Source organism: Episyrphus balteatus, chromosome 3, assembly GCF_945859705.1.
Source record: "Episyrphus balteatus chromosome 3, idEpiBalt1.1, whole genome shotgun sequence".
NCBI lineage: Eukaryota > Metazoa > Arthropoda > Insecta > Diptera > Syrphidae > Episyrphus > Episyrphus balteatus.
The window spans coordinates 28,111,904-28,139,195 of NC_079136.1; the positions used below are offsets into that span (position 1 = coordinate 28,111,904).

Here is a 27,292-nt window from a genome sequence, read left to right on the forward strand (position 1 = left end):
CTATAGCAATAACTGGACAAAATTGGAATGGGACTGCAGGCACCAGCTTTTTAATAAAAAAAGAATTATCAAAATTGGTTCACTAAGTCCAAAGTTATGAGGTAACAAACATAAAAAAAAAACATAAAAAAAATACAGACGAATTGAATACCTCCTCCTTTTTGGAAGTCGATAAATAGTCAATATCGATGATTTTTTATGAATAAAGAGAATAAAGAGAGAGTTCAAAGACGATCCTGAGCTCATTTCAGGGAATTTGATCAAACCAAACGACTTGCCGTTTAAATTTTGAAGTTCGCATTCGGTTTCCTGGCCGACTTGCATTTGTCATCAATCAACAAATCCCAAGCTTAATCTTTGCAAGTCTGTAGTCTTTATCTCCTTTTTTATTCATTTTCGCAAGAATAAAGCTTTCTCTGTTGTTTATTAAAGCACCGGAAATCAAATAACTTTGTTGATGAAAAAGCCTGTTAGGGACCAAAAACTTGTGAAATCCAAAATTCCGAGTTAATAAAATGCATTGAATTTTATTGAATTAAAAAAAAAGCTTCATAGAAAAGCTATTAACAATTCAGTTAAATGAATCCAGTTCATGCATGAATAAAATTATTATCAATCATGACGAAGTTATGATAAAGGGGTAGTTTGGAATTTCAAAGAAAGATCCGAACTGATCGTTGATTGTGACTTCATTTCACTAAAAACTCAAAACCACCTATCAACAAGTTTTTAATTAGGATTCCAACAGAACTTTTTGATCAACTTTAATATTTAATCCATCTCAAATTTGACTTTTTCTTAGTACCTACCCTGAACGCTATAATCTTTATATTTTGGAACTTTACGACTATCCAATTGATTTTCCATCTTATCTACGTACTGATCAGTAGTTATCTTTCCTAAAGATCTTAGACATTTGATATGGAAAAAAATTACTAATCGCAGTTCCACAACGTTCCGTCTAAGGTCCATCACTTTTATTAATTTAAGTGAACTATGTGAACATCTTATTTCTGATAATGATAACCTTTGGCTTCTAAAAAATTACCATGTAGCTATAATTGAGAATTCTGATATTATTTTTAAACCAGATAACTTTAGAATGTAAATCCTCATGTTGTCTTCTCTTTTCTTACTTACCTTTGTAAACTACAACTCTCACATTTTGTTCATAATCGATTTTACTGAATGTTCTGTAATTGTTTTACAATCACGCTTTTTAATAGTTTTAGCAAATTAAATTAAGCTAGTGATAAGATTTTAAGTTCTTAGCTAAATTCAGGGAAGTCCTTGTCCAGTCCTTGAGTATATGTGTGATATGTAGCTCTATATCCATTAGTTCTTATAAACAAAATTGCATACAAACAGGTTAGGTATATAATTAACACAACCACAATTTGCTTTTTATTTTTGAAAATCTGACTCTTAAGCTTTTGTGTAAAATAAACTTCATTACTCCTTCATAGACACTTAATTTAAATTAAAATTTAAAAATTAAAATAAACTTAAAAAAAACAACGTGCAAAGTAAAAATGTGATTTGTCATTTTATCGGTAGTTGTTTTTTTTTTTTTCATTTTTTTTTCTTCTTGCCTAGGGTTTCAATTATAAAATTTCTATTTACTCAATGTTTCTTTTTTTTCTAATTTTCTTTTTTAAAGTTTATCTATTTGAGAATTTTTTTTTCTTCTGATATGTAGCGCAAACATCAACAAATAAACATAACGTAGAAGTATTTTCATTTATAATATTATTTAAGTTTAATTTTTTTTTTTATTTATTATTATAATTATTATTTTTATTTAGTTTCTTATTCCTTTTGGTCATCTTTAATAAATATCCTCGCCCGCTTGCAATATAATATATTATTTGCCCTTGTGTATGTGAATTTTTTTTTTATAGTTTTTTGTTTTTATTAAAATAAAAAATTAAAAAAAATCAACTTAAAATTGTTTTAATAATATAAGTAGGTATACTTCTTTCTAATTTTTTTTTTTTTTTGTTAATAACACCATTTTGTTTATCCATTACAATATATATATATACTCATCTACTAGCTTTTTTTTTGTGTGTATTTATTACGTCTACTTTTAAACATATGCAAAACATATACATCAAACTAAGTGTGTTTATTTTTTTCTCTAGGCTCCAATTATTATTATTTTTTTTTTTGTTTAATTTATATATTTTATGTCATGTTGTGTGATATTGTAGTTTTTATCTATAAACTAACTAGATACTTACCTACTAACTAATGTTTTTTTTGTTTTATGTTGATTTTTTTTTTATATATATAATATATATGGTTTTGGTTTCATCATTTAATATCTTTTTCTTTCACTTTTCCTTTGAATAAAAAAAAGCAATCAAATGCGATGATAAAAATTATAATTTAAGTTTTTTTCTTTTATATTTATAAAAAAAATTAAAAAAATTAAAAAAAAAACAAAAATACCTATCCATATAATTCCAATATCTGAATTCAAAAATAGTGTCCTTATGAGTATAATGTTTTTGTTTTTTTTTTTACTTATGCTGGGTTTCTTAATATTTTTTTTGTTTTGTGTTTTGTTTTATTTATATATATTTTATTCTATGTATTTATTTTATGCTATTATATACCTACCCATGTCATTCGATGGAAATTTGATTGTTATGAATAACTGTTTTTTTTTTTGTTTTTTTTTTTAATTTATTTTGTATTTATTTCTATATGGTTTAATATTTTTTTTTTGTTCTGTTGTTTTAACGTTGCGTAGCGCATTTAAACTGCTTTGAATTTATCCACACTTTGTTTAAACTAATTGCTTTTTTTTTTATTTTTTGCATATATAATTTATATAATCATACAAGTATATATATAAATATTATTTTTATTTAATTATAATATATTTATTTATACATATAAATATATGAATTTTTATTATTTATTTATTTTTTTGGTTTTCTGTTTTTATTTAATATATTTTTTTTTTTTATTATTATTTTCCTGTGGGGGAGAGATCTAAACAAACTAAACTAACAAATTTGCTGCTAACCATTCATCTTCTGGTAACTGAAATAATATGAGAAAAAGAACACAATAACACCATAATGTTTAAGAACAAAACTTTTCTTTATAATTTTAATAATTTGTAGCAATTTTTTTTTGTTGTTTGTGTATTATTTTATTAAAAAAATAATTTATTTTGTTAGTTGTTTTGTTATAGTAGGAATAAAAAAATAAATGAAAAAATGTTGGAGAAAAAAATTGTGTAGAAGCAATCAAAAGAAAAAAAAAAAAAAAAAAACAAAAGTATTGTAAAAAATTTAGTGAATTATATAAGATTATTATAAAATGACCGTCCCGTACAGGCATTAGTTTTTTTTTTTTTTGCTTTGAATTATGAATCAAATTTTTTAAAATAAACTGAACCACAAAAAAAAATTGAAAGCCAGGCATTAAAATGATTATATGCTGGGCAACCATTCACGTCAACAGGTGTTATTTAAGGGTTGCATCTTGCATCCAATATTATCTACTTACGGCATTTTGACTTTCTAAAGTAATTTTATTATAAACATTTTCGAAGTTACGATATAAAATTTGTGCATATGTATTTTTTCTCAAAATTGAGTTTGAACAAAATGTAGTAATGACTTTTTCATGCTTTTGTCAAGATTTCTGTTTACCACATTTTAGATAATTTTTTGATTGTACAATCCCGAGTTGGGTTTCTATACCTGCATGCGTTACGTCAAAATTTTCAACTGACAGCGACGAACACGATCTTATGAGAACCGAACCATAAACGACGAATCGGACGGAGTCCGACGGATGCGACGGTAAAAGTAGCCCAATTTGTATCTTTTCCAACTGACACATCCGTTCGCATCAACTGTCAGCAATAGACCAGTTCGATTTTTGCTGTCTGAGTACACATCGGGGAGTTTTAGAACTCAGTCTCGACGCTATTCCTATACGAACTTCGTCCTATTGCGGAATGCTATCAAGACTTTAATCTTTGATTACGAGAATTTATCTTTGTTACTTAAAATTTCATTAAAACAAAAAGTGCTCTCTTCATAGCCAGAGTAGAATATTGGCAGAAATAGTGAACGACCGTCTGTTTTTCCTGCATAGTCCTCTTAAGTAGGAAAGATATTGCGGATTCATGTAACCTTTTACCCACTTTGGGATGAAAACCGTACTTACCTTTCTCCACAACTTTAGTAGTAGAAAGAAACCTTTAGAAGTATTTTCAAGCCCTGGGAATTCTATATCTAGCTGATTTTGTATACAGAATACATCAGCAGGGCCTGGAGATTTATACAAAAATAAGGTGTTAAATAAATAGCCCAGGCTATATTTTCTCTTATTAGTAGGGAGTTTATTTGAAACTCTTCACAGTTTTTTTTTTTTTCAAATTCCTCTCTAGGCTCTAGCGAAACACCAAAAAGATCAATAGCGTCACAAATCACAATTCTCGTGTGTGATTCCTTCCAAATCAAATGGCGTCAAAAAAATGCATGTGTGCCCAAGTAGTATGAGCTTAAGTTCGATATAGAGACAAACAGACAGACGAACAGACAGAATTGCGGTACGAACTTTTTTGGTCTTGAGTAGTTATCATTAATTTATCAAAAAAGCTTTCAAATAAGATAAACAACGCCAAACCTCGGAATGAATGCTAAAAAAAAATTTCTTTGCTCAGTTCTATAACTTAACTACATAAAAAGTCTAGAAAAATCTTTTGTTCGCAAGTTTGACGGTTTGACCTTTGACGTTGAAAATCGTGATATGAGATTTTTCTAGGCTTCTGAAGTAAGTTATACAGAATGCCAAAACGATGATAGATATTAAGCAAAAATTCGATTAACATTCATTCCGAGGTTGAAACTTTTTTTGAATGGGAAGGGATTATTCTTTGCAGAGCCCAGAAATAACAGTCAACCTTCATTTTTAATCGGTTTCTCTCTGAGAGCTACCACATTACTTTAAATAGTTTCGGTTAACCTTTGAGATTTATTTTTAAAAATCAAAAATAAAGGTTATCGGTTGAGATTTATTTTTATTTTTTTTTAATAATAAAATAAATGGAAAAGGTCTACCTTTAACCGTTTTCGCTGAAAATAAATCAAAAATGGTAAATTCAAAGGAAAATGTCGAATATGTCAAGAATGTCTTTATATTGCAAAAATAAATATGAAAAGGATGTTTTTTCTAAGTTTATATATTAAATAATGTATGAACTAAATAGACTCTCAAAGTTCTTTAGACCCAAGATTATATCTCTTTTTGTTTAAAGTAAAATCTAAAGACGAAAATGTGTTTTCAACTGTGATTTGAGTTGCTGGGACGACAAGCACAACCAATGCTATTTCGAATATTTCAGGAGATTGATGTTCTAATATCTAGGTCAAAGGGTTCAGCTTCTAGAAGCGTTTTCGCCCGCCCAACTTCAAACGGCTATATCTCAAAATTTTGAAAAAATGAAAAAAAAATCGATGCCAAAAGGTAGCGGGGACTCTAACCTACATTTGGGTACCACTCCCGTCTCTTTAGGTCCACGCGTTCTCAAACCGGGAGAACTTAAAAAATCAAAAAAACCAGGCACGAAATTTTTTTTTAAGGAAAATGTGGCGGACTAACATGGAAGGAGATTTTTTTTAAATCTGACAATGTGCAAAGCGTAGGCCCATGACACAAGCTATCATTTGGCACCATTCCCAAAATTATATTTCAAGTGGTTTAGCTTCCAGAAGCGTTCTTATGATCAGGGGATTTTTCTAAAAAAAAATTTACCCCAACATATAAACGCGATTTTCTCGGAATTTTGAAAAACCGGATTATACCACTATCGGGTAGCTGAGAATATAAGCTTTCCTATGGCACCACTCCCATGTCTCTAGGAATTGATACATTTGCAGATGAGATTTATTTTTTTCTCTCAGCGATAAATCTCACTGGTTGACCGAAACATAAAAAAATACAAAATAAAGGTTTCTCTCAGACCTTGACCGAAATTTTTCTTTTTTAAAAATAAAGGTTATTTTATGACCTTTATTGAAAATGGCGACAGATAAGAGTTATTAAGGAACCTTTCAAAAGGTTGAGATTTATTTCTGATCTCTGGTTCTTTGTTTATCTTTCAAATGCTTGTAACAAATCTCACTCAAAAAAGTATGAAAGTGGGATTTTTCGGTTATTTTTCTGAAACTATACTATTCCAAATTTTTATTTCCGTAACATTATAGAAATGTGAACAAAATAACCCCCAGGAACAGTTATATAATAACCTGGATTTTAAATTATTTCTATCTTTGTAACATTTTGTTGAAATAATAAATTAAATGACATCAAGATGATTTCAGTATCACCTAAATTCAAAATTTGGCTTGACAATCAATTTATACATGGTATTTTGAAAATCAAGTCAAAACTAACTTGCTGTTATATTACTGGGAATTAAGCCTGATATTTCCAATATGGTTATGAGAGGTACCTACTTTATCAATATTAGCTATAGCTTATGAAATTAAGGATTAAGGCCTACTGATAAAATAGTTGTATACTATATGTTTGTAAGCTTTCAAAACGGGAGACTCTATATTGTAAGCAAAAAGTGATTCATAATTTGAAACAAAAAAAAAAATATTACAAAATATTAGTAACAATTCAGAAAAGCATCAATATTTTTCAAGACTAAATTTGCAGTAATTGAAAAAGAATAAATAAATAAAGATCTTCTCTTCAAATCAAATTGAAATATAATAAAATCACAGGAATGACGGACAAGGTAGGAACTGTGCGAAACGTGACTATTATGTACGTGTTTTTTTTTTTTTCTATTTAGGCTTAAGTAACTTTAAAGTTTTTTTTTTTACTTTGTCTTTATATTTTTTTTTAATTCACTTATATGCATGAAAATGTATAATATATTTTGAATGTTGTATTTTTTTTCATAAATAATAAGAAAAAAATATAAATTTAAAAACCAATATAAAAAAGAAACAAAAGTTAATCAAAAAGCTGAAAAAAGTGTTCAAGTCAAATTGATTTTTTTCTTAAAAAAAAAAAATAAATTCAATATTTTACGTGTTTTTTTCAATATGATAACAATGTTTAATGTGTTTTTTTTTTTATTTTTCGTTAGCGTATATAAAAAATGTTAAGTGATTAGTTTTAGGCACTAGTGCTGTTTTTTTTTCATTATGTATTTTTTTTTTATTTCATTCGTAATCTTGTTTTCATTTTTTTTTTTTTTTTTTTGAAAAAAATAACGCAAAAATTCATTCATGGGATTGAAAGAGAGATAGAGAGAAATAGTGAAATAGAGAGATAGAAAGATAGAAAGAGAGTGATATAACAAAAAATAAAAAATGAAATTGGGAAAAAATCTTTGTACAGTCTTGGAATTCATTTGAAAAATAAAAAAACAATTTTGTTTAAACAAATGAAGCATCACAAATTAATTTATACAAATTTTCAAATTTTTGTACAAAAATAAAAAATCAATTACAACAAAATATACAAAAAATACCAAAAAAAAATTGTGTGTGTTTTTTATTTGTTTTTTTTTTTTTTTAATTTTAACATTTTTAATTTGCTTATAATAAAAATATCTTTTGGCTTCAATTCGCTTTTGTTCTTTTTTTAATTTTTTTGTAAATCTATTTTGCTTTTCTCTTTTAGTACATTGAAAAGTAGTAAATATTACTAATGATTATTAACAGTGTTTTTTTTTTTTAAGTCTAACCTTAATTTTAATTTTAAAACTATAATAATAAATGCGCAAAAATAAAAAATGTAAAAATAAATAATACAAAAAAATAAATATATGTATCTTCTTAAGTTTTTTTTTTTTTTTGGTTTTCTTTTGCTCATAAAATGTTGCTTTTAATACTTTTTGTTTTTTTTTTTTTTAATTAATATTAAATTTATTTTTTTTGTTAATAAATTTTTTACACCTCACAAACTTTACTGTGCCTGCAAAAGTAAAGGATAAACCTTAAAAAATAATATGGGTGTTAGTAGATTGGAAAAAAGTAAGTAAAAACACTTAGAATTTAGAAAATTAAATAAACAAACTTTTAATTAATATTTTTTTAATTAATTTAATTAATTTTTTTTTTGTAGTAAGAATAATTAATCAATGCAGGTTTATTTATGTATAAATGTATATATATATTATATTATTATTAATTTCTTTTTTTTTTTTGTTTAAATTAGTTTTCAATGCTAAAATTACTTGGTAATGACAAAAGCGAAATCTTAGTAAATTTGATGTGAAAAAAACAAACAAAGAGAAGAGGAAGAAAAACGGTTAAATATGAGAGCAAAATTTTTAAAGTTATTATTAAGAATGCTTAGTTAAGAAAAAGATTTAAAAAAAAAAAATTATATAAATATATATAACAAACAAAGATGAGACATAATTATTATAAATATAATATTTTTAAGAATTAAGTAAGTATTTTTTTTTTTAGTAATTTTTTTTTAGTAAAAATATTTATTTTTTATAATTTGAATAAAAGTTTCGCAAGCATGCATTTTTATTATTTAAATATGAAGTGCATACAAAATTACTAGGTATTTCGTAAGGATTGTACAATGGTCGAGTAGTAGTAGTATTTGTGTGAATATTGCTTTTACATACCTGTGGGCTTACTTGAAACTGTTGAATGGGATAGGCTACCACCCCCGTTGCTTGGGGGATGCCTGTGCCAGCAACACCGGTCGCCAATTGTTGTGCTGGGGATATTTGTGCTTGAGTTGCAACCCCTTGCCATGTAGCTGTTGGTATCTGCACCCCCATGCTGGAAGTAAAAATAATAAAATTGCAATTTTTATATGGGTTTGTATAGTAGTGATGCGTGAGATCAATAAACGAGACTTGCATTTTAATTGCAAACAAAAAAATATAAAAAAAAAAAGAATGAAAAAACATTTTTTTTTTTTTTGTTATAAATTTACGATACACCATCATGATGCTGGGTGCGTGCGTTTTAAAGAGCACGCACGTAACGTATTGCTTGGGTTCGTGAGCTTTAAAAAAATATATATATACAAAGGGGTTGTCAAGGGTGACTGGCATATAGTTTTTCAGAGATAAAAAGGAATTTGTTTTACAAGAGCTACAAAATGTAAAGAAGGGTTGTTGTTTTTATTATTTTTGTTTTTTTTTTTTATTAACCGCGTCCATGTGCTCTGATTTTAATATCATTTAAATTTTCCTTTGCTTACACGAAAGGATGTTGTAGAATGGAATGATGTAGGCTTTTTTTTTTAACATGGGATAGAAGGTTTTGATGACTATGTAGTTAAATTCACACTGCATACCTACCAAGCTATAAAAAAAAAAAAAACAACACAAAAACCTATTAAATCTTGGATCTTAAGGGTTCTTGTGGTATGTGTGTATAATGGAAGCCATGTTGAGGGTAGAAAAGTTGTAGTACGCACGATTACCACTTAATTACAATTACGACTTAATTATAGTCATTCGCAAAAAAAACCACAAGTTTTTTTTTTTTTTTCTTTTATAAAATATTGTAACTAAAATAATAAGTAGGTAGGTTCACATGTAGGCAAACAGGAATTATTTATTTTTAATTATAGTCATAAAAAGGTAGAGTACCTAATGGTTAAAAAGTGATAAAACTACAATAATTTAGAACACTCACAGTTTCATAGATCGCTATAAAAATTGTTCTTGTGTTGTTTAGAGAAAAAGTAATTCAATAAGGTTTGACAATTATAATTTTAGAGGCACTTAAATGGTCCCCATGGTAAGTTAATATGATGAAAATATTGGTAGTGAATTCATTTCTTATATTTCCTTGGGGAAAACTATTATACTATTATTATATTGATCTATAAAATTTAAATAATTTATCCAATATATTTTGTTGTATAAATTCTTTAAGTGGAAATTTTATTAATTTCAAAAGAAAATTTATTACTATTTGCTATAATTTTTTCTGAAAGGACCTTATATTAGTTTTTTTTTTTGGGAAAACTTAATTGTCTGGGGTTTTTTTGACGAAAAATATCTCGATATATCCATTCTAAAGAGATTGAATGGTTTTGGAGCGCAGTCTGATTAAGAACATAATAGTACATTTTTAACACCTAAAGAGAATCTAGAAATCCCATTTGAATATTTCTCGTGTGAAGTTATTTTTGAGGATAATTGGAGATTTTGGAACTAGTATCGAACTATTCCGTAGGTTAAAAGCTATTCTAATAAAAATTTGGCACAAAGGATTATCGCTAATTTTAAATTTCAGTAATTGAAATTAGTGCATGATTTAAATGTGTTTTTGATATTTGTTGTAATAAAAGCAATTGTTTTAATTGTTTTTTCATAAGATGTTAGAAATTTGTAAGAACAATAACTACTTTTTTTTGAGTTAAAATATTCAAAACCAGTAAATGCCAAAAAGTAAGAATTATAAAATTTTGGTTGTACTCAAATATCAGCCTTTTAATAAATTTTACACCCAAAACTAAAATTTGTGTTAAGGAGCGAAGTAGTTTTGGGGAGAGAATTTCTGAAGTCAGTCTGTCAGGCCACTAATTTTCTAGAGCTGAGTTATGAAATTCCCTGGGGTGGAATATAGACCTGCATTGAGTGTCCAAAGATACGTGACTAAAAGCAGTGGTGGTGGTGCCAATTAGCAATAGAATAGTTCCACCATACACATTCTATGTTAGAAATATCAAAAAATAAAAAAAAAACTTGGAAACTGTGAAAAAAAATTCTATACCGAATTTCAAGAAAATCCGTGTACGCGTTAAAGCTGTAGCTTGATTTAAAGATGGACGCTCACACGAACAAACAAACCAACGAACTCTCCACCATCGCTATGCATCGTAATGTTGGCTTTGATTTAAACTTTGAACACGAAAGCAATACTTAAATACTGAAAGTGATTCTGAATACTTAATTGAGAAACTTAAAAAAGTGCTTCTTTGGTAGGTAATTTTAATAGTGCTGAATTTCATACAATTTCAATTTTTTTAAAATTCTTTAATTTTTATATGAAAAAACCAACTTGTACTCTTGAGTCTAGACAAAATTAATATGAAGGTGTTTGAAAATTTTGAAAACAAAAATTACAAAAAAAGAGCATAAAGTCAACCGAAAACTCTTCTTAACACTAACGAAAGTTCGGTAACACTGTTACCTATTCAAAATTTTTTTTTTTTCTACTTCAAATAATTTTTTAAAATTATATGAAAGACTTGACATTCCTGAATATACATCTGATTTCAGAAAAATTCTAGCAATTTTTTTTTTAAATGATTTTTTAAAAATATGAGTAGATTTTAGAAAATAACCCTTTTAGATTCGGTTGACCTTGTACAAAAATAAAACTATTATTCATACTAAGCTCAAATTTGGAGGACTTATTTCTTAAAACATGATCTGTCATAGAACACGAAATTTGAATTTATTAAGAAAAGTTTAAACACATTTTGAGATACTAATTGACAAAAACAGCAAAAATATCGAAATCCTGCAGTTTTTAGTAAATCCCACATGAAAAAAAAACACCTTAATTAAGGAAAATGTAAAATATTAACGGCCATTATATTTAAAAAGTAAAATATGTACAGCAAACCATAATAAAATACATTAAACAAAATTTTTACGTCTTTTGTAATTTTATGTACTATTTTTCTTATAGTTTTTGATGTGCTGCGTTAGAATTCGAAGTCAAAAAAAATTTATCACGTCAGGATTTTGAGATATTAGCATTAAAGTATCACAAAATCAAGTTTTTTTTTTAAGAAAATCTCAAAAAAAACTACTTTATCTCAAAAACCAGAGCTGACCGAAATTTTTTGAGTTCGGATTAAAAATCAGCATACTGAAATCCATTAGAAAAGTATACTTTTGTTCTAGGGAGAAAGATATATGAATTTTTAGAGATCAGTTTCTTTATGGTAAGATATGCCAAACCTACTAAACTTACATAAATTAAGATATCTCAGAGAAGAAAAGAGATATTGAGAAGATTGAAACTGAATTTGAAAGAAAAAAATAAGTTCTTCCATAAACCCTTCCATAAACCCTAATTGAAAAAGATTAAATTATGCCAAAATATTTCTTCGAAAACAGCAAAAAAATTAATTTTCTAACGGGAATATCTAAAAAAAAACTCGATGTGCTAGGCCAATTCTGACTTCGGATTCGGAGTCAACATACAAAAATCCTTTAGAAAATTATAGTTTTATTAAAAGGAAGATTTCCTTGCAGACCAGTGTAATTATAAATCTTAGGTATTTTTTAAAAGTGTATAGTATTTCGTTTTGCAGCATTCATCGTTTATTTTCTATTCAATTTATAATAAATAAAGAAAAGTCTCCTAGACTAGACTCGTCTAAGTTTATATAAAAAAATTGCAAATTCCAAGAGCTCTTTCTGTTTTTTTGTATAATCTAGAAACACCCAAAAAATGTATTGCAGTTTAATTTGACCAACGTTAAAGATTTTAGTGCCTACAGCAAAATAAAGTTGCATTAGAAAAATTCCAGACAGAAATCGCCAACCTCCCCTTTCCACATAAAAAAAAAAAAATAAAATAAAAATTTATAAAAAAAAAATAAAAGTTTCATGTTAAAAACAGAAAAAATCTAATAGCAAACAAGCACAGAGCATAAAATTTCAAAGCCAACTTAAAAAATAGAGGATTTTGAAAGAGAACAAGAGCATCAGCTATAGTCTCCATGTCTCTACCACCTCCATCTCCATAGGACCTAAAGCTTTTGGCTGGGTATAAAGTGGCACACAAAGCGCATATACTATAGTAGGGTAGACTAGAAAAATATAACAATTTATATATGTATGAACATACCCCATATATCCCTGTTGGTATCCGCCGTATTGACCAAAATGATATCCTTGGATTCCTTGCAAAAATTGATTTTGCACCGATGCAGCCGTTGGCGTGACCGCAGCCGCTGCCGATGATGCTGGATACGTTGGTGTTGGTGAATACCAGCAGCCGGCCAATTGCTGGCCATATGCAGCAGCGGCGGCCGCCGCCGCAGCCCCAACACCATACGGGAATCCGGTTTGATTTAATGCCTGACTGGTAATTGTCTGGGCATTATTCGGATCGCCGCTCTCCTTGCCCCACGAACACTTCACTGGCTGACCATTTATTTCGGTATTGTGCACACCGACAATTGCATGAGTGGCGGCTTCCTTTGTTGAGAATCTATATCCAATTCCAACATCGCATCACCAGTATAAACCACCCACATGAAAGTTGTTATAATATTATAAAGGACGACGACGATGGACGGACGAACGAGAGATGCCCAGCAGGATATACCCCATCATCATCATCGGCGTTGACGTCGTTTGTGTGTGTGTGTGTTAGTGTGCATAGATTTGATATGGTGGGATGACGGAAGTAGATTTCGATGGTGGGTTCATAGTTCCGGTCCAAGGGTGTTGACATAGACACGAGGTTTTTTTTTGTTATTTTATGAAATTGAATTATTATACATCAAAGTTAGAGACATTAAGGATACAGAGGATATAATAAGTGCAGAGCATCATCAGACTCTTGAGCTTACCGTACAAAAGCATATCCCTTGTCCTTGAAGACTCGAATCTCTTGTATCGATCCGTATGGCGAAAATGTCTTCTGAAGGATCTCTTCGGTGAGGGCAGTTAGAGCACTATTTACACCGCCACAATAAACTGTACAGTTCGATGGGCTGCTCTGATTGTAAACCTCATCAAATGTCAACGGCTTGATATTTTCTATAAAAAAAATACAAAAAAAAAATTGGTCATTTAAATTGTTATTTTTTCTTTTTTAAGTAAATTTTATTTTAAATTATTTAACAGCACACTGATAAATTTCCTATACAAAAGATTATCTTGTATTGATTAAAAGTGCAAATAATTAAAAGAAAACAAAAAAAAATTGAATTTTTATATAAATTTAACGAGCTTAAAAATAATAAAAAAATATGTATAAATCATTTTTTGTTTAATTTTTTTTTTTATTATGAACTTAAATCACACTTAATTAAGCTGGTTTAAAAAATATTTGCTATACAAAAATTTTAATTATGTGATAAAAAATCAGAATAAAAAAAACGAAAAAAAAAAAACAGAAAATGAAAATGAAAAATTGTAAATGCCAGTTTAGTGTTATCCTTCGCGTGTTGGGTTTATTATGTGTAATTTTTTTTTCTTTCATTTTTTTTTTGGTGAACTATTAAAATGTGGCAGAGATTTTTTTTTTTTTTGTTGGGTGCAAAAATGTTATTGAAGCAAAACATGCAATAGAATTTTTTTTTTATTCTCTCACTTCCGAGCTAGATTGAAAAAAAGGCTTTAATTAAAAAAAAAAAAAAAAAAAAAAACAATCTTTGAAGTAGATGTGGGTTTGTATATGTGTATAGAGAGTGTAATATCATTGTGTAGGTATGTAGAACGTGCATTTTCTTATTATGGTTTTTTTTTTTCATTTTTTTTTTTTTTATTATTATTATTTTTCTTCTTTATAAAATTACATGTTGCAGCATGCAAGGTTTTTTTTTATTATTTTGAAATACGTTCTATATGTTTATAAAAGGACTGCAGATAAATTAAGTGAAGGATAGGGAACATGGAAAAAAATGTCTAGCTAAGTATAGGGTGGGATATACAACAGAGAGTACAATTTACTGCTTCGTAGCAGGCAAAATGACACATGTAAGCGGGAGAGCATTGTTACCGAGGTAGTATGTCATTCTTAATGGTAGTTGTATAAAGTTTGTATGTTTTTTTTTTTTTTTTTTTATTTTTGTATGTTGTTTTTTCTTTAAGATGGGTGAAGCTTTTTGTTTATCATGACGTTGAAATAAATATACACAAAAGCAACAAGTTTGAATATGAGACATGATTTCTTTTTGATTAAAAATTAAAACAAGTAAATAAAACTAATTAAACAAAAATGTTATACAAAATTAATATAAATAAGAGTAAAAGAACTAAATTGAAAAAATTAACACGATTGAAAAAGATATTAGTAATTTATGTAGGTATAAAAATAATATTGAAATAATTTATAATATAATTTATAATAACAAATAAAATTATATATCTTTAATATATCAAGTTTACAAGCGATAGTATCATTTTGAGCAAATCGAATGAAGTCCTATTCGAAGAATTCAGAGAATTAAATATAGTAGGTATACTTAACCGATTGACATAACACTTCTGTTATAAGTTATTTATACAAACTAACTGATAATTAATATCTTATCAATCTACCTAGGAGAAATTTCAATAAAGCTAAAAATTGAAAAATTATAAATGCTTGAATTAGAAAAATTCCCAATCAACCCGAAATTCTCAAGAAAAGTGATTCAAAATGTTTGTTTTTCGTATACAATTATTCATTAGGTATAAAAAAAAACTGAAGATAAAATAAAGACTCAAAACGATATACCGCGAACGTATTCAAAATATTGAGATCCAATTTTAAATAATGTAGAAAAAATGTAAATCTATGCAAAGAAGTCTGGAAAAGTGCTAAAAAGTGATTTTAGATTGAAATATATTAGGGAAATTGCTGTAGATGGATTAAGATTGAAAATCAATAAAAAGTGGAGAAAGATTTAATTTGTATATAGGTAAAATTAGACAACGATTATCTAAAAGAGATCAAATTTTCAAGTTTTATTTTGCAGTAATGGTGTTACCAACATTAAAAATCAAATGTCATAATGCTAAACAAATTTTAAGCAACTGTCTTTTTTCAAAGTTCAGATTTATATTTTATTTTTTTAGTTAAATTAAAGCATCAATAACTCGACAAAATTTATGTGATGCTATCGAAACGCAATATTTGAGTCGTTATATTTGAAAGTGGTATAGGTCACATTTTACATTATTTTCAAAAAATATTAAGTTATTCAAGTAAAAACATTAATTTAAAGGATTTTTTTGATCAAATATAAAAATGGAATAATTTACATATTTTTTGACTCCAATATTTGGTTTAGTAACAGGATACTGTTTAATTATTGAAGTTAATTTGATTGTGTACTAAATGCTTTTCTTTTACATAGACTTATACCAGTTTCAAATATGTATAAGGACTCTGGCTCATTTATAGATTTTTAATTAAAAAAAAGACTAATTCACACTAAAAATAAAATTCTGGACTTCGTGATACCTACGAAAGCACCGTTTTAAAAGGTTTTGACCTCCAAACATTAAATTTCTTGTATAACAAAGAATTTGAGAAACAGTTTTTTTAAATCGTTTGAGTGTTTTTGTTTTTAATAGTTTTTATATTTCAAAATCATTTTTATAAATAAAAACAAAAAGTTTCAAAACATTTCAGTGAACCACATACCAAGTTTGAATATAATCGCTTTAGTAGAATAGGCTATAGTTCAAGATAGATACAAACCCGACTAACAACTTTGCTTCTGTAAAGCTTTATACATGCTTCTTTTGCTTCTATAAAGCTTTATAGAAGCAAAATTATTAGTTGGGAACTGACAGAAAGACATACACACGGACAGAATTATTGCGATTTTCACTTTTTTTTCGCATTATCTGAACTTCAAATTTTCTCGAATCATGTACTTGCCCTAGCGTACTTGTATCGTAGGAAAAATATTTTTTTGATTTGCTAAATAGTGTACCAAAAAACAATAATATTTCAAAAAAATATTTCTGACATCAATTTCAACTTTCACCGACCACCGTGGACCATTGAAAAGGAAATGTAATAAAATATTTCCAATCAATTTGAAATTTAAAATGCATTGCATCCATATTATGGACACTGAAAAAAAAAAAAATATATTTCATGAGCTTTTGGCAGCACCTTTTCTTTTTACTATAAAAAATAGTTTTACAAAAATGGTTTAGTCAAAAACTTTTAGCATATCTATAACATATATAATTTTGAGAGACAGTCAGTTTTAGACAAGATTCTTTCATTTTCTCCACAAAGAGTAAAACCGAACCGGATTATTTCACGGGTTGAAGAAACCTCAAATTATCTTCAATAAATGACTAATTTCTTCTAAGAGAAAATTAGACTAGATGAAAAAGTTATTTTATATAGATGCTATTTTAATGTTTCTATGTTTCATTTAAATTGGAAGAATTTGTATGAATTTGAATGTATAAAATGTTAAAACTAAAGCATTCTCCAATAAGTGAGGCATTCATAATAATAAATGGGTCAAGTTCATTTGAAATTTGTGCATTATTTTGAACTTTGGAACTAAATGCACTTTTGAAATAAATGTTTCACAGATCAATAGCTCTGTTCTCCAGAATTTCGTTCTTCCCTACTCTTTGATATACAAGGAAACACTTAATAACCTATGAACCTTAGAACATCCAACCTATAGGGAAGAAAACATGACCCATTATAATTATTATTCTGAACGCCAAAAGTCAGAAATGATAAGCAACGGTTTTAGAAAATTTGTTTGTGTTACCCAGTGTTTTTTACTACTCTTGTGGAATTCATACTTAACATAATATTGAAAAACAAATCAAATGTATTTGTTTTTTCTTGAAAAATTTCTATTGATTCTAAATCAAGTTTGCTGATCAGCTCTTTTGTTTCCTTTGGATAGGTAAATTAAAAAAAAAATCTAGACGAAAAAAGCTTTTTTTCTTAATATAAAAAACAATCTACAAAATCATAAATTAACAATACTTATTAATTTGTTGCCTGTATTGGAAATCCTGGTTTAACGAATATTATTTTTGTATTTAAACGAAAAAATTTAAAATTTTTAGATAGGATAGTTTTTGTTATAAAAATTATACCCAGTTGAAATCTAGTAATATTATTACTTTAACATGACAATTCAAAATGGCTACAAAAAGCTTTCTTCTGGAAAAGATTTTTTAAGAGGGAAGAAAACTGAATTTTTGAGTAAAAATATTAGGAAAAAAAAATACATTCAAGTATTGTATAGGTATCGCCATCTATACTATTACACATGATGCAATATAATTTTTATAACCGGCAAATGAACTGTGAAAACAATTGTGTGTATATTGTTGGGTCTTTTTTCTAAGACAAAAAGTTGATGATATCTCGACATACAAGAGATGATAGTAAGGTATACTTGTCGGAGAGGTATAATATATAATTTATTTATAAAAGCTAAAAAAAATTTATATTCTTGTTCTGGAAATTGCTTCCTTTTCTTAACAAGGATACATACCTTCTCATAAGGGTTTAACAGATATAAGGAATTTAGATTCTTTAAAGTTTGATCCTATTTAAGTGTCCTATCAAACGAATGAATTTTATTACATTCGATGTTTAAACAAATAAGCAATTTCCAATCGACGCATTGAGCTGAACAAAAAAAAAAAAATAAACATATTCGAGGGTAAATGACATTTTTTGAAAATAATAATAAAAAAGAAAACTTTTTTTTTTGAAATTTATGCGAAAATCAGCTTACACGACCTTATGTTTATGAATTAACCCCCAAGAGGCTTTGCCAAGCCATGCTCTTTGCAGAGCTAAGTGTTCCACTTAATAGCTGGCAGGCATCCATATATACCCTATACTCTTCTAAGGGCGATATGGTTTAGCATCGTCGTCGGCCATCGGGAAAAGTTATTCATTTTTGTGACAGGGGCGGAAAGCGGATGTGTACAATGAACCGCTTGTGAATTTTTTTTCGTTTGTCAAATAGCCCATTTGAAAATCATAAAATAAAATTTCGGGTCTAAAATTTAATGGGCATTCGCTGCGCCGCCTATTTGGTTCGTTTTTTCGCTTTTTATATATTTTTATTATTCTTTTTTCGTCGTCGTCGTCCTGACAAACTGATTTAGTCTCATGCTGGTGCTGTGGCCAAATCTCATGCTTTAACTTTATTACACTTTTATACAAAAATACAAACAATCAAATATGTATAGGAGAGGATGGGGTATGTGGGGGTGATTATGGTGGTGACTTTTTTACGATATAACCTCCACATTGGAAATGGGCAATAATTTGACATGTTGAATGGAATTACGACTGTATAAAGGCCTTATGCAAATCCTTAGAAGGACATTCAACCCCAACATAGAAAGAAACCCGAGCACAGACTATAAACGAATATAAATCATTTGCAAGGGAAATGGCGGTATAATGGGGGTAGAGTTACGGTATTGTTTTTTATTTTTCTCTCTATTCTTCTTCCCTTTTGCTCCTTTTTTTCGATTTCTGTCTCGTTACTTTTGTTCTGGGAATTTGCCCTTTTTCTTTGTTTTTGTTGTTGGTTTTGTGATGACTTCGTGATGAAGTGTTGAGGTTGAAAATGTTGGAGGATTTTTTTTTTGTTTCTATTTGTATCCCTTCCATTCGAATAGTTTGTGATTGTGCTGCTGGTTTTCGAGAAAAGTGTGCGTGGATAAACATTTGCAAATCGTGTTAAAAGCGAATAAAAATTATAGAAAAAAAAAAGGACCAACAATATCATAAAGTAAAGAGAGTGAGGGAGGTGGGTGTCATAACAAGACTTCACAGTGTATATAAGTAATATTAAAGGAATAAAATTTGAATGGTAAATGATTTAATTTATAGTTTGCAGTAAAATATGGAAAATAAAATATCTCAAAGCAAAAAAAAAATGAGTAAGAAAATAAAAATGTCTACAAAAATATGTAAAAAAAAATATTGCATATATAAAATATAAATATAAGTTTGCAAATGGAACAAGGAGTGTAAATCTCCCCCTTGAGGAGAAAACACATTAGACCCTAATAAAAATGTTGAATAAAGTTTTGGTATTTATTGCCAAGGATTGTGTGATGCGTCTTTAAAGATATATTATAGACGAGAAAAGGAAATAGGCACTTGAGTGGGCATTTCCATTTCCCACCACTTTGAGGGACTCTTGAGTTTATGGACTTAAAACAAAACAAACATATACAAAAAAAAAAAAAAAAAATAGGAGGGGTTTATTGGACCCTATGGCTGTTTGAGGAAATAAGAGTTTATTATGTAAATGGGTCATGGCGTTAAACGATGTCATTACTTAATTTTATTCTTGCAAAAAATAAGACCAACATCCTACATTTTTATGAAGTCAAAAAGTTTTGAGATAAAGAAAAATATTACTAAAAGTTTGTTTAAAAATTCATGAGGAAATATTACACATAGAAATATGGCTTTCAAGGAAGTAACGATGCGAAAGATAATCTTATGAAATGGCAAGGCTACCATATGTCCCAAATACATTTTTTTAATTAAATCTTTTTTTTTTATACTAGAAATAATCAGATTTTTGTGATCAAAAAAGAATTTTGTGAGAATCCGCCTCTTCAGTAGAATTGTAGTTATTCTAGGAATATTTTATTCACGGAAATCACTTTTTCACTCATTGAAGTAACAGGAAATAAAATCATAATTTATAGATAAAATTAATCCCAATTTCAAAGAGCATTTTACAAAAAATCTTTTATACCGAAAATTGAGAAAATAATATTCTATAAAAATGAAAAGTTTGAAAATTAATTAAATGATTGATGGAAAATTATGATTTTTATGATGAATTCTGTTCGTAAATATATTAAAAAACTAGTTTTTAAAAATGAAAAACACAGTTTACACATATTATTTCAGTTCTTTGGAATTAATTCTGTTTTATTGAAAAATAAATAGACCATTACCTGCCAGTCAAAATGATCAATTTAAAGAGAAGATTATCAAATTGCATAGTTTCATGAATTTTGTTGTATAGTTTTTTGCTTGGCTTAAATAAATTCATACATGAAATTTTAAAGTTTATTCAGTTAATACAATTATCAACCAATATTTTTGATCCTACGAAGGTATATATTTTTATTGAAAAACTTTCCATTATTGTCCAGTTTCATGTTTTATTCTAATAACTAGTAGAAAATTTTGAATTGTGAGAATTTGAAAATGCTATATAACTATGCAAGTTTTATTGATGCATAATCTTAAATCATATGAATAATGTGAAACAAGTTTTCAAGTAACTTTTTTTTTCAAAAGAAAAATTTCAACTTTTTTTCAGGATCCGAAATTATATTCTTTTACATCTTATGAACTCCAAAACGTACCGTTTTAAAAATGGTTCAATTGAAGGAAATTTTAATAATTTAGTTTAAATATTGTACTAACAAAAACAACGTTACCTGTCATATACTAATTTTGAAGTATATTTTTCTCAAAAACTTCTCCAACGTTTTTGTTATAAAATTAGAGTACTACATTTTAAAAAAAGGTGTATATCTTTTCTTGAAAACATTATTAAAAAGAATTATTGCCGGTACTAGCTAGTCTGAGTTCTGAATTACCTAATTCAATTTAATAAACAATTTATTGAGTAATAAGAAAGAAAAAATAAAAAAAGTAGGTACTCAAGTAGCACACTGGTGTATAAATCAGTGTAAATTCATTAATTTTGGTGTAAAATTGAGGAAATTGAAAAAATATGGTGTATTTCTCAAAATTATTGGTATACAAATTATACCACTGTCTTTTCTGTAAAAAATTTCAACATTTTTTTAAGATTCCGTGCAAAAAATACACCGATATTCAGTTGTTTTTATAATATACCACTAATGGTGCATAAAATTAATCGATTTTGAAATCAACCAAAACGGTATATTTTGTACACTCTCTTTGGTGTAGGAAGTACACCCTGTGGACATAAAATTCACCAGAATGCATAAGTGGGAGACGACATATTTTTCAATGGCCGCCATTAAAAAAAAGAAGACAAGGATTAAATATTTTACTATAATAGTATATTTATTGACCTAATTATCCCGAATTCTTGGTTTTTTCGCTTCGGTATATTATATTATAAAAGAACTCTTCTAAAAAAATGTAAAAGCAACAAAAAAAATTATAATATTTGAAAAACTGATTTTTAAAATTGTAAAAAAATCATTAATTCACTGACATTTTGAGGCGCTCGATTTTTAGAGGGGGTAGTATCTAAAATTAGTAGACAGAATGTGTTTCGTTTTAAAATTAGGCAAACAAATTCATATTTAACCATTAGTTTCTTATAGCAATATTATGAAAGTGAATAAAAATTCATTTTCATTTATTTCATAAGAAATGGTGTGAATTAGAATTCATCAAACTGTTTGAGGTAAAAAATAAACTTTGGCTCAAATTTTAAATCAGAATAATTTAAATGGTGTATTTTATCCATAGATTTATTGTGTATTTTTCAATTTCAAAGGGATAATTTTCACCAAAAACCAGATCATTTAATATACCACTAGCGCCATTTATACACCAAAATCGGTATATTTTTTAAACCACCGGAGTTTATTATATACGAGAAAATGGTGTATTTTTTATATTGAAAATGTATATCACGAAAGTGCAAAAAATACACCAAATATTTTGGTGTATTTTAGACTTTTGTGCTACTTGAGATAGGTATTACTAAAAAATTTCTTTTTAACAATTTTGAATTTTTTTTAGCAAATGGAAAACTTTTTTGGAGCTCAAATTCATTTAAGATATTATATTTTATTTATTTTTTTAAAGAACGATGTTTCATTTTGTAATTTTTTCTTTTACATTTTCCTAATTTGTATGTTAAATGTTTTAATTTTTTTTAATTTTAACCAACAAATTGAGTTAAAAAATATAAAATCTCGTATTCCACCCATACTTTCGAATTTATGAATAAAAAAACTAAATTGCATTTTTCAGTCCCCCAGGGTGGCCAGACCACTTAAATGACATTTTGGAGTTTGTAACATCATTTCCTTATCTAATTAAAAAAAATATATTTGTATTGATTTATAATAATGACAAAGAATATTGAAGTTGTACCCGGAGAAAAAAAAACTACAAGCGGATTCTGTATTAAATTAATAGAATTAATGCATGGTTTTTTGCCAAGTTGATTTCCATCTTCTTCTTTATTTTCTTGAATATACGCAATTTTAAAAGAAATCCACTAAATTTTAACGGGAAATCATCTTATATTTGTGTGGGAACACGTTAATTAAAAAAAAAACTGGCAGCTGTAAGTGTAAATAAACTCAATTTTCGCTTATTTTTTTATATTTAAACTTATTTTTTATATTATTTTTAAACTAAAATTTTTTTGTACAATTGAAAAGAATTTCTAAAATTTTGTAAAATTAATTAAAAAAAGTAGAATTAAAGAAAAATTGATAACTTTATGTAAAAAATTGCAGAAATTTTAACTTAAGAAAAAAAAATTTATAAAAATGTAAAAAAAAAGAAAAAAAAATTAACAAAATTATAAATAAAATTCTATTCACCTTCGTTTTGATCAAGCGTTACCATTCAACAATCTCTTTTCATTCTAAACATTGTCTCTTTATAACCTATTCATCTTGAAAATAATAAAATTAAATAAATTATGTTTTAATGAAGACAAACCAACAAAAAATCCTCATCAAAAATCATTTGTGCAAAAATTTCATTGTCTCTCTTTATATTCTAAATTATTACTATACTTACGATCACCTTTACTTGCAGGCGGCTTACGTGTTGCCCAATTCGTTCGAATTGACCGTGAGCCCAACCATTGGCCATTCATAGCAGTAATAGCGCTTTCAGCTTCCTGTTTTGTTTTTGTTTGTTTGTTTGATTAAATTAAAAAAAAAAAGATAAAATACAAAAAAATGTCATTCAATTTTGATTGAAAATTCATGTAATCCAAATGGACTTACTGTCTTTTTGACAAACGAAACAAATCCATATCCTTTCGACTTGAGTGTCTGTGGGTCACGAACAACACGGCAGTCACTGCAACAAAAACAAATAAAAACAACAACAAAAAAAAGAGAGGAAGAGAAAACAAAGATAAATTAATTTACTTGCACAAGTATAGTTTGCTTGTTGTTGAAAGGACATTTAGTATCAAAATGTTTACAAGGCTATATGGCCCTTTCAAGGCTTCGTTTTTTCGGTCAGCTTATATTGGAGTTGAAAAGCAAAAACACAGAGGGCGTTACTTAAAAAGAATAAAAAAAAAAAAACAAAAATAATAATAAAAATAAAAAATAAACAAAAAAAAAAAATACAAAAGTAAAAACTTTCACGCCATGAAAACTTTTCCACAAAGCCAAAGCCAGCAATGGAGCATCGAAACAACGAGAAAATAAAAACCTAACCCTTTTCTGTGCCGCCGCTGGCTTATGACACCCGGTTTATGAGAGAGAGTTCCTGGCGTTTGCTACAGCTACAGCTACTGACTGCTGCTGCCATACAAAAGTCCTCCGAAAGTTGCTTAATTAACTCCTTCAGTTGCCTGTTTGGCTGGCAGATGTTTTCAATTCGCTAGCCAATGGAAGGAACAAGGAACACAGTTCCATGCTCCAGCTCTCCACACTACTTTACCAGCCATGAACTAAGAGTGTACAACAACTTTTTCGGTGGGATGCTTATTCGGGGGTTGTGTCTTGCGCGAAATTTCATGCATTTTCCGCACCACAGCTTGGTCCATCCAAAGCGCCAACAACAGCTGCCAGCCAGTCAGGCAGCCAAAAAGGACACCAGTAGCCACCACCACCGCCAGAGAATTTATTATATTGTACCAAGAACTGTACGCAGAAGTGTGGTAATCGATGCAGCTTATTTCATAAATAACTCGCAAGTTAAAATTGTGTAGGAAAACTTATATACGAATTATATTTTCGTAAACTTTCCACAAAGAGGGGTTTCAATGTTATGACTTTTTATAGGGAAGGATCGGGTAGGGGGGATTTTCTTTATTCTGTTGGTTATTGCTGTTGACCTTTTGTTTTGAGAATTACAAACTCTCCAAAAAGCCATGGTTTTGAATTTTCAGCGGTGAATTTAAATCATCTACCATCCTCCACCTCTTCTTCTACTATACCACACCGGGTGCCATAGCCATTATGCCGCATATTGAATTGAAAAGGAAGGTTTAACATCCAACAAAACGAAAATGGTGTCCATTTAAAGAAAATTAGCATGAAATTAATATACTTACGATATTTCACCAAAGGGTGTGAATGCCTCTCGCAATTGTGGAGTCTCAATTTCTGAGCTAAGATCGCCAACGAAAATGTGGAAATGCTCTGCAAATAAACAAGGGTTAAACAAAAAAAAAATTTGGTTAGAAAAGGTGTTTTTGGTACTGTTATATACTAGGAAAGAAAGGAAAGGTTAGGTTTTATGCTTTGTAATTAAGAATTTAATTTGAGAAAGTAATTCTATAAGGGTTTGTTGTTGTTGTAGCTTTGCTGCTATATAGCTATTCATTTTCTATATAAAAGGTATAAACGAAAAAATATTCAAAATCAATTAATCAAAAGGACGAAACAAATTTCTCGACGTCCTTTTTCATTGCCAAATTCAATTGGAATATTTTTTTGTTTTTCATTTTTTTTTTTTTTTAATCTTCAATGAGGAGCTTTATTATTCATGATATTCAAGAATGAGTTTTTTTTGTTCTCTGCATGACCTTTTTTGTTCAAAACAAATTAAATTTCATTAAAAAAAAATAAAGAGATTGAGTATAGCTTAGTTTTGGCAGAGCAATATGAAAATGAAAAGAGACGAGAGACCTTCGTTAACATAAACTACTCGGCAAAGTGAGCCTTAGATGAGATGGCAATTTAAAAAAAAAAAACTTTTCTACAAAAGCTGTTAATTTATTTTTAAACTTTTTTTTTTGTTAGAAAAAAAAAATTAAATAGTTTACCTGCCATTTTGGCAATATTGTAGATGAAAAAAGGTAATGATACGACAGTAAGGAGAAAGTTACAGTAATGGTTGTCCATGAAAAGGTACTTTTTTAAAGTTCTTTGGAAAAAAATAGAAATTTAAGAGTGTCTTAAATTTTATACTAAATTTATTTAAATTGTGAGCTTAGAGAATTTACTTTTTTTTTCCCGATTTTGAAGAAATTTCGAGATAGCTACTATTGAAGCGTCAATCCATCTTTCGTATCCAACATTTGTTGATGGGAAAAGCATGTCTAAAGATTTGGTTTTTTTAAGCCTTTCCTGACATGTTCAAAACTAGTAAATGCCTACTTCATAAAGTGATAACAAAGTTTAAAAAATGTTGTAATAGGAGTATTACCGAAAATATATTTAAAGAAAATTTTATTTAGGAAAAACCACAGTACAGTGGTGTCATTGAGTAAAAAGTTGGAAATAAAATTTAGTACACTAAAGGATATTGGTATAATAATCTTTATACCAAAGCTGTCAATTTTTGTATATCAAATGAAGGTTTGAAAAAGGTACAAAATTTAGAGAAGGTTTCTTTGAACAATAATAGAACTAAAATTTTGTCTGCTATCAGTAAACCTGTGTATGTATACCTAGGACACTGAATCAATTTGAAAATTTCATATGCATAAGTTGAATTTTTCGTGCCTGCACATCTTTAAACTCCGATCAACGAAAATTGAAATAATTAAAAAAAGGGTAAAAATTGGTGATGGAAATCCCTCTGCAAATTAATAATACATTTATTCCGCCCCTATTTTTTCAAGCAGTTGTTGTAGAGTTTCACACTTTTGGAATTAAATGTAAAAAATTTCAAAGTGAATACTTTTGGATATCACACTTATCACACTTAAAAAAAAAAAAAAACTGTGGACGAATCACGGGAAAAGGAAATATAGCTACTCCAATTTGTATTTTGGTACTTTGGACTTGAAGTAACAATAAAATGTTAAGAAAGTCCTGTTTATCCTTTTTATTTCGTATTGTCCCCAAGAACTTTTGCCTTGTTCTTTTAAATGGATGGAAAATGTATGGTAGAATAGAGTGAGTCGTCTAGTACTATAAACCTAAATTCAAAGCCTGTATTTTCAATTTGATATTATTTAAACAATCAAATGCTAAAACTGGGTCAAATGAATCAAATGTGCAATCTTATGCATCATAGACTGTCTATCAAAAATTGTTACCTTAACTTAAGTAAAGTTGGAGATGTTGACTACATAAATAAAAAAAAAAAATCCAAATAAATGTAAAAAAAAAAAATTTCTCTCTAAGCTGTTAAACTTTTTTTTCAATATGTATTATTTAAGGTACATAAGTTTTCGGAGCTTGCTTTACTTTGAGGACCATAAATACTTAATGATATGTTACAATAATTAAAGAATTGTTACATAACATTTGTAGGTTTATTAGGGTGCTTCTTATATGGTCTTTTTTTCGATTTTTTAATGGGACACAACTGCATTATGTTCTACCATATAAGCATAGTATATGGTATTTTTTTCCGATTTTAATATTAAAATTTAAGGGTCGCTACCATTCACTAAAGATTTAAGTAAAAAAAAAGATCAA

General features: G+C 27.9%; 1 protein-coding gene across 8 annotated transcripts in view; it reads right to left on the bottom strand.

Annotated features, from left to right (window-relative positions):
* Positions 1–2,665: 2,665 nt before the first annotated feature.
* LOC129916613 (nucleolysin TIAR) overlaps positions 2,666–27,292 on the bottom strand; it is a 256,413-nt gene continuing 231,786 nt past the window's right edge. For 2 of the 8 annotated variants that reach the window (XM_055996658.1, XM_055996651.1), the window contains 7 exons: positions 24,973–25,060; positions 23,687–23,762; positions 23,475–23,577; positions 13,576–13,765; positions 12,846–13,211; positions 8,639–8,798; positions 8,185–8,252 (listed from right to left, as the gene is read on the bottom strand). In XM_055996658.1, the coding sequence (XP_055852633.1) occupies positions 8,208–8,252; positions 8,639–8,798; positions 12,846–13,211; positions 13,576–13,765; positions 23,475–23,577; positions 23,687–23,762; positions 24,973–25,060 (1,028 nt within the window). In that variant the 3' untranslated portion in view covers positions 8,185–8,207. Of the gene's footprint in view, positions 3,055–7,857; positions 7,990–8,184; positions 8,253–8,638; positions 8,799–12,845; positions 13,212–13,575; positions 13,766–23,474; positions 23,578–23,686; positions 23,763–24,972; positions 25,061–27,292 lie in introns of those variants that run through there. The other 6 variants (XM_055996654.1, XM_055996652.1, XM_055996656.1 and 3 more) reach the window with 6 other exon arrangements.